The 13,275-nt window shown below is 49.6% G+C and overlaps 1 protein-coding gene across 3 annotated transcripts in view; it reads right to left on the reverse strand.

The window, feature by feature from the left end:
- The window catches only part of TAFA5 (TAFA chemokine like family member 5), a 550,906-nt gene that overhangs the window by 347,939 nt on the left and 189,692 nt on the right, over positions 1-13,275 (reverse strand). The window contains exon 1 of one of the 3 annotated variants that reach the window (XM_056797601.1): positions 11,505-12,274. The exons of the other annotated variants lie outside the window; for them this stretch is intronic. Coding sequence (XP_056653579.1) covers positions 11,505-11,595 — 91 coding nt within the window. The 5' untranslated portion in view covers positions 11,596-12,274. Of the gene's footprint in view, positions 1-11,504; positions 12,275-13,275 lie in introns of those variants that run through there. 3 annotated transcript variants of the gene reach the window in all.

Here is a 13,275-nt window from a genome sequence, read left to right on the forward strand (position 1 = left end):
AAAATAAATAGAACTAGAATAAGAGAAATGGTCAGTGGAGTGGAGGGTAGCTTCATAGTCTATCTCTTGAGGTTCTGCTACCCAAGACTTAGAGAACTGAGATACACATGTAAGAACAAGAGCCATCATTCACCAACTGATCAGTGGACAGGAAGTGGAAGTTTTCAAAACCAGAAGCATGAGCTTTCAAACAGCCAAACAGCAAAAAAGAAAGCCCTGAATCCTTCATAATAAGAGAAATGACAAATCCAAGCTGAGGTCTCTCTCTCTTCTCTTTTGAAGCTTGCCAAATCTAGATAATACACATGAAGGGGCTGTGGGAAGAAGATGAGCCCCTCATCACTGCTAGGGAGGGATTCGGGTGCTCTGGGAAGCCATTGGAACCATCCTAAAAAAGAGCATCCCTCATCCATGCACAGGCTGCGATTCAAGAACACATAGGCAAGGAGGTGAACGAGACTGAAGGAATGACAGCATGTGAACAAGCTAGCTGGGCAAACATGGGTCTCCATTCACCGAGGAGGGGCTTAAACCAACTGTGAGAGCAATTAAGAATCCAAGAACCTGGAGATGGGAGGAATTTGGAGGAAGCGGGCACATCTTACCACTTGCTGCAGAACAGCAACAAATGAACAAAATACTGTAAAGATTCTAGGGAGACAGGGTATGTGCAGTGCTTTGAGATTGTACTTTAGGAAGGATGCTCTGGAAGAGACCTCACAGCTATGAGGACTGGCTATTTCTAAGAAACTGTGCAATTACAGGTAACTAGGGGGGGCCACAGTGGACAGAGCACTGAACCTGGAATCCAGGAGACCTGAGTTCAAATCCTATCTCAGACATTTACTGCCCAGTTGCTTAACTTTTTTGGCTCAGAGTCTTTGTAAGGATAACATTGTAAAGTACTTTGTAAACCTTCAAGTGCCACACAAATGTTTGCTACTATTACTATAACATCATTGTTACTATTATTCTATAAAGAGAATCTGGAACAGAATGTCCCCAAACCCAGGCTCCTTCCCCAGCTACTAAGCACAACCTCAGTGAGCAATTACATTTTTCTGGAACTTCACTGGAACAAAAGCCACCAAGCAAGACGAGGAGGTGTCACAACCTGCCACCCGCGCCATGTGGTTAGAGATCAGAAGGTTTTCGGATGAAAGGCGTTGAGTAAATCCAAAAGGGATCAGAGTTACTTGTTAATGGAGCATGTTCGTTGGCCATATCTGGATTCTGCATTCTCGAAATGACAATTAGCCTAAGAACAAGTGTGGCTTTTCCAACACCCCACAAGGACTCTCTAGGTGGAAGCATCAGAGCACAGGGGAAGGGGCAAAGGAAGCTGCGGCCACCACACTGATTTGCTGCTAAACCATCAGCAAGTCCCTTCAACGTTCCAAGTCTCACCTTCTCTATATGTAAATCAGAAGCAATAACAGTACTCCCTACCCAAAGGGCTGTTAGGAGATCAGGGTTTTAGGGAATTTTAATAGCCAGCAAGATATGGATAGAGGACCTGAATTGTGTTATTTTTCCCCATCCAAGTTCACCTGGACCAGATGGAGGACCTGAATCATGGCATGAATCTCCCACTAATCATGCTCTACCCCTAGGTAACAATCTGGACATGAGTTAAAAGCTCAGGAGTCAGGAGAAGCTCAGTGGATTGAGAGGCAGCCCTAGAAATGGTAAATCCTGGGTTCAAATTTGATCTCAGATGCTTCCTAGTTGTGTGACCCTGGGCAAGTCACTTAACCCCCATTGTCTAGTCCTTATTGTTCTTCTGTCTTAGGACTAATTGACATTAAGAAAGAAGATAAGGGTTTAAAAAATGCTCACAAACCTCATAAATTCTGCATCATGGGCACCCTCTTCTCATCCAGGGACAAGGGCTGGCCAGCCACAGATGCTTCCTCCCCTGCTATGATGCCCATTTTAGGACCAACAAGTGATCTCACCTTATCTCTTGTCAAATGGCATCCCTTGCTCTGGCCCAGTTGCTCATTCCACAGCCTCTATCAGAGCTGGTACCTAGGAGCCTTCTTCCTGGACCCAGTCCTGCTCATCCCAAATTCAGTTTGTGATAGCTTGGGCTCGAGCTAGAGTTCTTTGTCAAGTATCCGGGAACATTTCTTCCTTCTTTGGTTTCTGTGAAATTGGTGGCAGAAGGCTCTTGGAGCCCACATCCCCAGAAACCAAATTTGGGGAGTAGCAGAAGAGGGTCTGTTCTCCCCTGGGCCTGGTGCAAAGGGCCAGTTTTCTTGCTGATATCATCTTTGCCATTTGCAGACTTCTTGTCAGCACTTAGTAGCTTAGTAACCACCTGGAGGATGGAGATGGGCTCCCCTCATATACAGTGATGATGTTGGAGCTATCCAAACAGATCTGCATGGTTGGAAAATCTCAGTGACTTTCCAGTACACCCATTTAATTTAGAATAAGAGAGTCTAGGAGCTGCAATCAGATTGGGGGGGGGGGGGGAATGAGCCTCAGATTCATGTCATGCTGGAAATCATCAGAGCATCTTCTCTCAACAAGGAAGGGACAGAAAGACCTGTATGTAGAGAGCTTGTAACAAGGGGTTCGAGAAGCCAGTGGGACCCCTTCTTAGGTTAGGGCTTTGTTTTTACTGAATCATCAGTGGAAATGCTTCAAATGTTCAGTTATAGTTACATAAAGATGTTATTTTCCCCCATCCAAGTCTGCAAATTTTCCTGAAACCTATCCGCAGAGCCATTCCTCGTCCACAGATCCAAGGTTCCAGTTCTAAAATGACTCCATATTACTGTGAAGATGGGATTAACTCTCCCTGCCCATTTTTAGATTTAATCACCAGAAGTGTATACATCGCACTTATCCTTAAGTATGGGGAGGTCTGTGACCCACAGGTGCTATGAGTGATGAATCAGAATCAACTGACTGCCCCGCCCCCAGCAGTCCTAAGCAAAGCTATAGCTGCAATTGGTCTCCGTAAAGTGGAAGGAAGGCACAGGAAGTGATGAAAGGAAGTGACTTTAAAAGTGGCAAGAACTTCCTGTGACCAGCTCTTTTGCCTTGTGACTTGACCTTGAAGGAGCTCCAGCTTGGGACCTCAGATTGCTCTTGGATCTTCCCTTAGAATTATCACATGGGTGAGTGGAAAGGCTGACTCCTCTTTCCTGGCTCTTCTGGAAGGACTAGCCTTTGGGAGAGGCCCCTCATCTTAGAGGAGGCCTCATGGCAAGAACCCTTGTTTAAGTTACCTCTGGACCCTCTTTGCTGGGGCCTCTGAAGCCCTGCCTGGTTTCGACCTGGATGGAACCTACTCTCTCTCCTTTCCTCACTTTCACTCTTTCTCCTTTTGAAAATAAACTACCATAAAATTCATTCTGACTTGAGTAATAATTTTGGTGACCACATTTTATATATTTAGTACAACCGTTTCATTTTTAACCCTTACATTACCTTGTCATACAGTTTCCATTCCAACCAAAAATAAAAAAAGACAAATTAATTTTCCTGAGTACAACACTAAATCTCTTCCATCTCTCTGTCAACAAGCTTGTGAGGTAGGCATGATCACTGTCCCCATTTTACAGATGAAGGAACTGAGAAGTTAAATTGACCTGCCAGACATCACTAAACTAATAAGTGTCTCAGGCAAGACTCAAACTCCGGTATTCTTTCTTCCACACTTGACACTGTATTAATTCTGACAACAATGGACTTCGGGAACTTCTTTTTCCAAAGATTTTTTTTTCTACTGATAATGTCTATAGCTTTTCCACAATACCCTATGTCCTATGTCAGAACCTTTTCTTGTCCTACAAGAGACCTTGATTACACAGACATCCTGCTCAATGAGAACCACCCTGGGATATGGGTCCTGGACCAACATGGAAAGGACTAGAGTGCAGAGCCAGGGATACCTAAAGATCTGTCTGTGGTCCTCAGACCAGCCCAGTTCTCTCTCTCTCTCTCTCTCTCTCTCTCTCTCTCTCTCTCTCTCTCTCTCTCTCTGTGTGTGTGTGTGTGTGTGTGTGTCTCTGTCTGTCTCCTTCTCTCTCTCTCCCTCTGTCTCTCTGTCCCTCTGTCTCTCTCTGTCTCTCTCTGTCTCTCTCTCTCTCTCTCTCTGTCTCCCTCTTTCTCTCTCTATGTCTCTCTCTCTCTCTGTCTCCCTCTTCTCTCCCTCTGTCTCTCTCTGTCCCTCTCTGTCTCTGTCTCTTTCTCTCTCTCTCTCTCTCTCTCTCTCTCTCTGTCTCTCTCTCTCTCTCTCTCTCTCTCTCTCTGTCTCTCTCTCTCTCTGTCTCTCTCTCTCTCTGTCTCTCTCTCTCTCTCTCTCTCTCTCTCTCTCTGTCTGTCTCCCTCTTTCTCTCTCTATGTCTCTCTCTCTCCTCTGTCTCTATCTCTTTCTGCCTCTTTCTCTTTCTCTTTCTCTTTCTCCCCCTTCTCTTCTCCTATAACAACCCCTGAAGGCCATTGATACAGGCATGGGAGGATCACCAGACTCAATCACTGGAACCTCAAATGATCGTCTCTGAATATAGGGGGAAAGGAATGATATCTCCACATCACAAAAAGGCGATATCCTGATACTGGTTCTCATGTGGCTTGAGGACTAGTTCAGTTCCACTCCATATGCCTTGTCCTGCCCTTTCTCAATATTCACAAATGGAAGGCAATGAGTGAGGCTGACATGAAAGAGGGGAAAAGCTAGATCTCTGCACCCAAAGGAAAGAGCCCGAGTTCTCTACTCCACATGTTCTTAATCTTCTGGATGTCCTAAACCCCTTTGGAAGTCTAGCGAAGAAAGTCTATGGACTTCTCAGTCATGTTTTTAAATTCATGAAATGAATAGGATTATAAAGGAAACAATTATATTAAAATAGTCATCTATCTATATTATATAGCTCTCTATCTAGAATATATGTATCCACACATACGAATTATGTACATAGATACATGTATTGTGTAGATAGATATAAATATAGAATGGGCAGCTAAATGATACCATGGAGTGTCAGGCTTGGATTCAATTTGAGTTCAAATTTGCCTCCAATGATAACTATGTGACCCTGGACAAGTCACTTTGCCTCAGTTTTCTCATCTATAAAATAAGCTGGAGAAGGAAATGGCCAACCATCACAGTATGCCAAGGCAACCCCAAATGAAGTCTTGAAGAGTCAGGCACAACCATAAATGAATAAACAACAAAATACATCATAAACATATATTATACATTGTTTCTAAAGTTCATGGTTTTTCTATTGCTCTAATTTCTGGAAATATCTCCTTGCCCCCTACCCCCACTCAAAACAAAAACAAAGTAAAAAACAAAACCAAACAAATAACAAAGCTCCCCTTAAACAACAACCAATTTAGCAAAAGCATGTGCTTCTCATACGTCGATAACATACAGATGCTGTTGTTGTACCTGACACCACATATCCAATTGTTCCCTTCTAGATCCCCATTTCTCTGTTGTGAGGAAGAAACTTTATTTAGATTTGTCCTCAGGGTCTGTTAATGGTTTCTCAACTCCATGCATATTAGCAAAAAGTTAATTTTATCACCCAGATTTTTTTTCCCCCCAAGTTAGTTGGAGGCGAGGTAGAGAGGTCTGATGGGTAAGGTCGTTACTGAAAAGGATAGGATGGGACAATAGAGAGAGTGGTGGATTTTGGCTGGGGTCTTTCTGGGGGGAAAGGTATCTCATTGATCTTTGAAGAATGGGTAAAGAGGCACTCTGGGAATAGGTGAGATCTGGGAGGCTCTGACAGAGAAGGGCAACTGATTTCCTTCAGTAGGAAGTTGTTTGCTTTTTTAATATGATTTTTATAGATGTGGAAGTGGAGGTCATTAAATCCACAAGCATTTAATGATGCTTTCTCTATATCAGGCATCTAAACTGAGGAAGTCTAGGCATTGGGAGTCAAGTGACTTACCTAGGATCATACAGTGGGGGTGATTCTTGAAGGAAGCCAAGGATATTAGAGAAGTGGACGTAAGGAGAACCCATACATCTCTTTGAATGACAGTCTTATTAGTGCCAAATCAAATAATAAGCACAATGCAGGGACATTAGGCACAGAGTTCCAAATTGCTTCCCAGATTGTCTCAAACAATGGCGCGTTGGTATGCCTGAATCCTCACAGCCCTTCTAATATTTGTCATTTTTCTTTTCATCAAATTTTTCAATCTTAAGATGATGCAGTGATTCTCAGAGTTGATTAGTTTTCATTTCTCTTACTGGAATTAGTTTTTGTTGTTTTTTTTCAATAACTTAGATATCTTCTCTAAAATAACTGCCTGTATACTTCCTTTGACCAATCAGTTGCAGAATTTTAACCTCTTACACTGGAATCAATTCCTTATATATTCTGTAAAGAGGACCTTTATCCAAGGAACTTGCTATGAAAGTCCCTTCCCCATACATTATCCTATTGCCTGCTTCCTTCATAATTTTGGTTGCATTGGTTTTATTCATGCAGAATCTTGTAAATTTTAATCTATCCACTTTATTTTGGAATCTAGGAAAAATCTTTATTTTTATAATTCTTTTCATCATTAGTCAGCTTATTAAGAGGTAGTTATTTTTGCTATTGTTGCTGTGATAGTTGTTATTCAGGAACAGCCAATGCAGGGATTTTTCCTAAACTATGCATACCGATAACAAAGCTCTTCTCTTTTTTTCTAATAGAAAGGTTGAGTATTTAACAAAATCAATTTTAGTTCATAAAAATAATTTAAACAAAAGATATCATTAAGGGCCTACCTACCAAGTAATGATAGGTAGGCATTATGGTAACTATTAAGAGAAGGGGAAGATCAAGTCCTTTCCCAAGGAATGCAGTATAGTTAGTTGGTAGGCTTCAGATTCTGGAGAAAGGAGAGATAAAGGTTGGGGAAGAACAGGCTTACCATGGGCCCACAGGCACAAGTCCAGGTACTTGGGGAAAAAGGTGGCTGGACATTGGGAAGTACTTCAAATATTAAGAGCTATTTCAAAAGTGGAATGGACTTCCTCTGGGGCTAGTAGAGTATGGCTCCCTGGAGGTCTTCAGCCAGAGGCTGGATGACATTGGCTACTAGTATATAGCAGAGTTTGTGTTGTCGAGGTCTAGGTTTGACTAGAGTGTGGTTATAGTTAGAGTTCTCAACTTGGGGACAAATAAAGTGTATTTTAAATAAAAGTTATAGAGATTATGTCATTTTTACAATTTTTCTGATAAAATAATACAGGTAAAGGACAATATGGAAAAAAAATCTACCTATGTCTTAGCTCAAAGAAATATATACTAATATACCAAGAAGTTTATCCTGATAAACCAGAAATGAGACTTGTTTAGAAGGTTTTTTTGTTTGGTTGGTTTTGTTTTATTGGAGAGAGAGGTGATAAGACTCAATCATCCCCAACACTGGGGGGAGGGTCCTCAAATTTGTATAGAAATGAGATGGGAGAGGGAGAAACGATTATTTGGTTCCAAAATAATCATTATTGGCTAAATTATGACCTTGGCCCCCTCACAGGACTAACTGATGTGCCAGAGCTTAGGAAAGTCTTGGTCAGAGCTCAGAACCAATCCCAACAGCAATAACTAACCTGGCCCTTTGGGAATCCTTTGCTATCTTTCGAAAATACCCCTCATTCTTTCCTGATTCCTAGATGAAACTCCATTGAAGAAAGTGCCAGGCAGCTCCCCGGCACCACCATCTGCCCAAGAATACAGACTCCAAGGCAATATCGTGGCTCCTTTGTCAAAGAGGAGGTGGAAAATATTTGCACAAATTCTAAGCTGAAATACGGTTGCCAAAACACAGGACAGTTCTTCTCGGGTCCCACTGGAGCCCATCATTGCCCAGGCCCACTTACACGCTAATTAGGCCCCACTAATTTATCTGCTTAAGGCTCCCCACTGCCCCCATCACCACCACCAAAACCCCATAGTTTAACTGTTCTCCAAGAATGCATCAAGTTTGAATGGTGGATCTCTATTGAGCAGTGAAAGGGACATTTCCTTCACGGAAAAGGTCAAGAGATTCAGTAAGCAGCATCTCTGAGCATCTCTAAGCTGGGAGCCAAATGGGATCAGTTATCACAGGAGGCACCCCCTCCTGCCTGCCTCTCCAAGGACCAGACCATCGCCTATTTTCCAATCCTCTGCTTACATCTGACAACATCCTCAGCATTTCTTAAACATTTCTATTTTCCACGGAGTCTTGCGAGGGCTCCGTTCAAACCGTTTTGTACCGAGATCAGACAAGCATGGGACTGCAATTACAGATCACAATGCTCGGTGCTGAATTCACAGCTCTATTCATCTCTTAGAAACCCTGAAAGACAGATTGGCCACAGGGGGACAGATTAGCCAAAGGATGACCTGTATTTCCCCACAAAAGGCTAAGTGTGGAGAAATAGCACCCTGTGTCACCCGTTCTTTACAGTCTGAAAAAAAATCCTTCATGAAAATCACCCTCTGAGCAGCCCTTTCCCACTCAGGGCCGAACAAGTCTCGATTGTTCTCCACTCCCCCAGATCACCCACCAATGTGTGGCCATGGCCGAGTTGGCTTGATTTTCTAAGCTGTCACCAAATAACTCTGTCCATGTCTGTCCAAACCGGAAACAGGGAGGAGAGGGGAGAAGAGGAGGAAGAAGAACAAAAAAGATTGGAGGGAAGCTCCTGTTAGGTAGATAGAGCCTGTGTCCAGACACTTCAGCCCAAGAAGCCCTCAGTTGCCCAGCTAAGAATCCAGCTTCTTTATCCTACACTAAATGGTCTCTTTCTCCTGACACAAGGAGACCTCCTTGAACTGGGGAAACATGGCCCTCTCCCCAGGCTCAGCCAGGGAAGGGGGTGAGGTGCCTGTGGAATTCTCATGCCATGTAGGGGTTTGCTACAAGTCCCTCGTTATCATTTAGTCCACAACTCTCCCTGCAGGGCCAGGCACTGCACACTGGCTTCCGCTGGCTGCTGCTTCAAGGGAAAAACAAAACTGAAAACATGGTTGCGGAGCTGGAAGGCTCGGGAAGCAGAGTTGCTACCAGAATGATTCCTTCACAGCCATTTCCAGGCAGACATTCTGTTTTCTGACGTGGGCTGCCGAATGTCGGCTCGGGTCCTAACCCTTCCTCCTAACTCCGCTTGGGGCTCGGAGGGCCCCCGAGCCTGGCTGGAAGAAGGGGGGGGCGCCTGCATCTCCTCAAGTCAAACCATTCCCTGGCACTGGGAACATCTGCAGACTGGCTGCCCCAAGAACACACCAGAGGTGCCTCTGGTCCCTTTTTCCTGGGCCTCCCAGGGCTTAACTGTGTTTTAAGAAACCTCCACAAAGAAAGCAGAGAAACAGGCAAAAGAAAAGCCCTCCACAGTCAATGAAAGACAAAGACAACTGCCTCGGTGGCCTGAAATTCCCAAAGAAAAGGGGCTAAAGGGAGTCTGTGCCCTCCGCAAAGAGAAGCACTGGGAAGGGAAGTTACAGACGACTGGGGTGGGCAGAGGGTGGACGGGAATATTGCCACTGCCTTCCTTGGGTGCCTGCCTTTGTGGAGAAAAAGTGTGGCCAGGCATGTCCCCTTTTAAGTCGGAAAAGCTGAGCAAACCAAGGGGCTCTGGCTAAGGGAAGGTGACCCCGGTGGGCATTAGCCCCACAAAAAAGTACTGCCTTCCCCTGGAATTAACCCACACACTCGCACACACAGAGGGCACTACACCGGCTCCCTACCCACCTGAAGTCAGGGGAAGATCCAGTCCAACCGTGTGGGGGGAAGCAGCTCCCCACCTCATCCCCAAACACCCTTTCTATCCCGTCTGCTCCCAGGCTCCCCGCCTCCGCTTACCCAGCTCTCCTTTTCACTCTTGTACCCAGACTCAATAAGAGTCATCAAAATGAAAGTAGCCAAGAAGTCCTTCCACCTGAGGGCACCTCCGAAGAAGCCCGGAGCCCTCCCAAAGGAGGGCCACACCTCAGCTCGTCCTCCAAGCCCGACTCCCCACAGCTTGTCAAGTCATTAGGCAGAACAGCTAAATGTGGCCGATGTTTTTTATGAACCTGAAGCTAATGAGGATCTGGGAAGCCTTCTCCTTCAGTCAGAGCCGAGCTCCGGAACTCTCCAAAGCAAGCAGGACACTCAGCCTCCTAGAGCTGGGTCCCGGCTTGGACCCAAAGCTTTCCTTCGGGCTAAGGGGAGACGGAGTTCGGAGCCCTGGACGGACTGAGGAAGTCCAGAGACCACTTCTCTCTCTCAGAAACAAGTTTTTAAAAGCACAAAACAAAGTACAGAAGACTGCGTGGAGGAACCAAATAAATATACTGAAATGCTGATATCAACATTCTTTAAAAAAAAAAAGTCTCAGAGCCCAGGCTAAGGTCTATCTGGCCAGTGACGTGCCCCGGAAAACCAGTGCACGACCAGACCGTCCTCCCCAAACTGGCCGGGGGAGAAGGGAGGGGAATGACGGCTGTATTTGCTGCCGGAGACTCTGCAGATGGCCAGGAATAGGGCAAACTTTGATGTGGTTCCCAAGAAGTTTCTGGGTGTCTCTCCCTAGCTGTCCTGGCTCTGCGGTGCCAGGAAAGCTGCGTCTGAACTTACCTAAAACTCCGGCCAGCCTACTCCCCGCCCCCCACACACACACACCTCGCACCCACCCGGGAGAAATAACCCTAAAGAGCTCAAACACCCCGAGGAGAAACACGCTTTTTCCGGGAAGGGTCTTTGGCACTTTCGGGAACTAGCCAAGGAAATACTAGTTGGAAATTAAAGCGAGCACTGGCCAAGTTGGCTGGAGCTGCCCCAGCACTAAGTAACTCCAGAAGGAGCAGGAGAGGTAGGAGGGGGCTGGAAAGGAAAGAAAGGGCTTTACCCAAAGGGAGCCCCGTATCGCGCTGCGCTGCTCGCTGCCTGAGAACCCTGGAAGGCCAGCCACTTTCCTGGCTCTGCCCAGGGACGAGCCCCTCCACGTGGACCTTCCTGCCTCCAGCTAGGTCCTAGGTGGATCACCCTGGGGAGCTGGATGCTCCACGGAGGTTAGAAGACCGCCCAACCCAAGCCAAGCTCCAGGCAGCTTTGCTAGCGTTGTTGGAAGAGGGTGAGGAGGCTGGGGCCGGGGAGCCGGGGCCCAGCGCGGGCCCGGCTGCCCTCCGCCGGCTCTAACAGAGGCCACCCTGCCCTTTGCATAGAACTGGAGTGCCATCTATTGAGAACTTGCTGAATAGAAAGGGGGGGGGGGGGGTGAGGGCACCGGCGGATCCGCTGTTTCTTGGAGCCGAAAGAAAAAGGAAAGAAGGCAAGCGAGGGAGCCCCAGGAGCCGCGGGGACCTGCGGCTGGGTGCCAAGCCCAGCACCCCGGGGGACAGCCGGGCAAGGGCCAGGAGCGTCCCCACCGGGCTAACCTCCGCGGGACACACACATCCCCAGACAAGCACGGGAGGCTCTGCAGGGGAGGATGGAGACGGGAGGAGGGGATCCAGGCGAGCCCCCTCCCCAGGGGTGCGCCCCCAGCCCCGGCCCCTCGGGCTCACCTTCCCGGCGCAGGTGTGCGTGGAGAGCCGAGAGCAGCAGGCAGCAGAGCGCCGTCCCGGCCAGCGCCCAGAGCGCCCGGGGCAGCTGCATCGCGGGGGCCGCCCGGGCTCCGCATCCGCGCCTCCAGCCCGCCCGCCGCTGGGGCTCCGACCGACCGAACGACCGACCGTCTGTACGCCCGCCAGTCAGTCCGTCAGTCCGCGGCTCCCACTCCTGCTCCGGCTCCGGCTCTGCCTCCAGCCCCGCCGCGCGCGCACACTCGCGCACACACACTCACACACACACACTCACGCACACACTCACAAGCATACACACACACTCTCTCACGCCACTGGAGGGATGAGATCGGGCAGGCTCCGGCGGCGGCGGCGGCGGCGGCGGCGGCTGTTCCCGTGCCGCCTCCTCCTTCTCCTCTTCCTCGTCTTCTTTTGGGAGGGGGGGGGGGGGGAAGGGGAGCTGGGGGGAGGGGCGGCTAGCGCCGACTCTGGGGCTGCGGCTGCGGCAGGGGCGGCGTGGGCAGCGGCTCAGGCAGCGGCAGCAGCGGGGGCAGCCTGGGGCTAGCGGCCCCAGGAGAGGAGGAGGAAGAAGAGGAGGAGGAGGGTGGGGGGGGCCTGGGGCTCCATGAATCAGCCTTCCCCGCCCCCAGCCCCCGGAGCCGGGCCGCCCGGGGCGGGGGCGGGGGGCCGGATTGCGCAGGAGCTCTCCCCCCGCCCCGGGCCTCCGCTCTAGCCCCCTCCTCCTCTTCCTCCTCCTTTACCACCACCACCACCACCACTACCTCCTCCTCCTCCTCCTCCTCCTCCTCCCGCCAGTGCCGCTGCCTGGGCTGCCGAGCCGGGCCGGGCCCCCTCCTCCTCCTCCTCTTCCTCCACCTCCTCCTTGCCGCGGGCCCCGCTGATGCTGGTGCTGTAGCTACCGCCTCTGATACTGCCGGGCCGGGGACAAGGACCCGGACTCGGGCTGGAGCGGGAGTGGGAACGGGGTTGCACCCACGGGCCGCGCAGAAACCGGGGCGGGGGCTGCGAACCCAATGAGGGTATAACTTCTCGCGGGGCCGACAGCCCCCCCCCCACACACACACACACTACACCCCTCCCGCAGGCGGCTGCTCCCCCATGCGTCCGAGGAAGCGCTAGGCACTGGGGGAGGGGGGGAGCGCCCCACAGGTGCAGGGGGCTGGGCTGCAGGAGTGGGGGCGGGGGACCAGGAGTAGGGGGCGGTGGCGATTCCTGGAGCGACCCACCCTTTTATTTATTTATTTTTATTTTGGCAGTTAGAAGGAGGTGGAAGAGACGGAGGCAAATGGGGAAGAGGCTAAATAGAGGGATGGGGACGAGAAAGGGAGGGGGAGGGGAGACGAAGGGGGTGAAGGCAGAGGGATAGGAGGAAGAGAAGAGGAGGGGGAAGGCGGAGAGGAGGAAAAGAGGGAGGGGGACGTGGAGGAGCGGGAGGGGGACGAGGAGAGGGAGAGGGAGGAGCATTGGATACTGGGGGAAGAAAAGGGCTGCAGGTTGCAGGGTTCTGGGAGGCCGGGGGGCGGCAGTGCAGGTGCTGGTGCCCGGGCCTCCTTCTCCCCTCGATCCTTTCCTCCCTTCTTTTCCCTTCCTTGCCCGCGCCACCGCCGCTGGGAAGCCCGTCAGGCTTGGCCCAAGCTGACCCGGTCCCCCGCCAGGTTCCGTCTGCGCCGCAGTCGGGCGGCAATGAGTGCCTGGAGGCCGCCTGGGGCAGCCGGGCCTCCTCAGGCCATCCTCTAGGGTAAGGAATTGGAAG

Source organism: Monodelphis domestica, chromosome 5 (assembly GCF_027887165.1).
Source record: "Monodelphis domestica isolate mMonDom1 chromosome 5, mMonDom1.pri, whole genome shotgun sequence".
NCBI classification, from domain to species: domain Eukaryota; kingdom Metazoa; phylum Chordata; class Mammalia; order Didelphimorphia; family Didelphidae; genus Monodelphis; species Monodelphis domestica.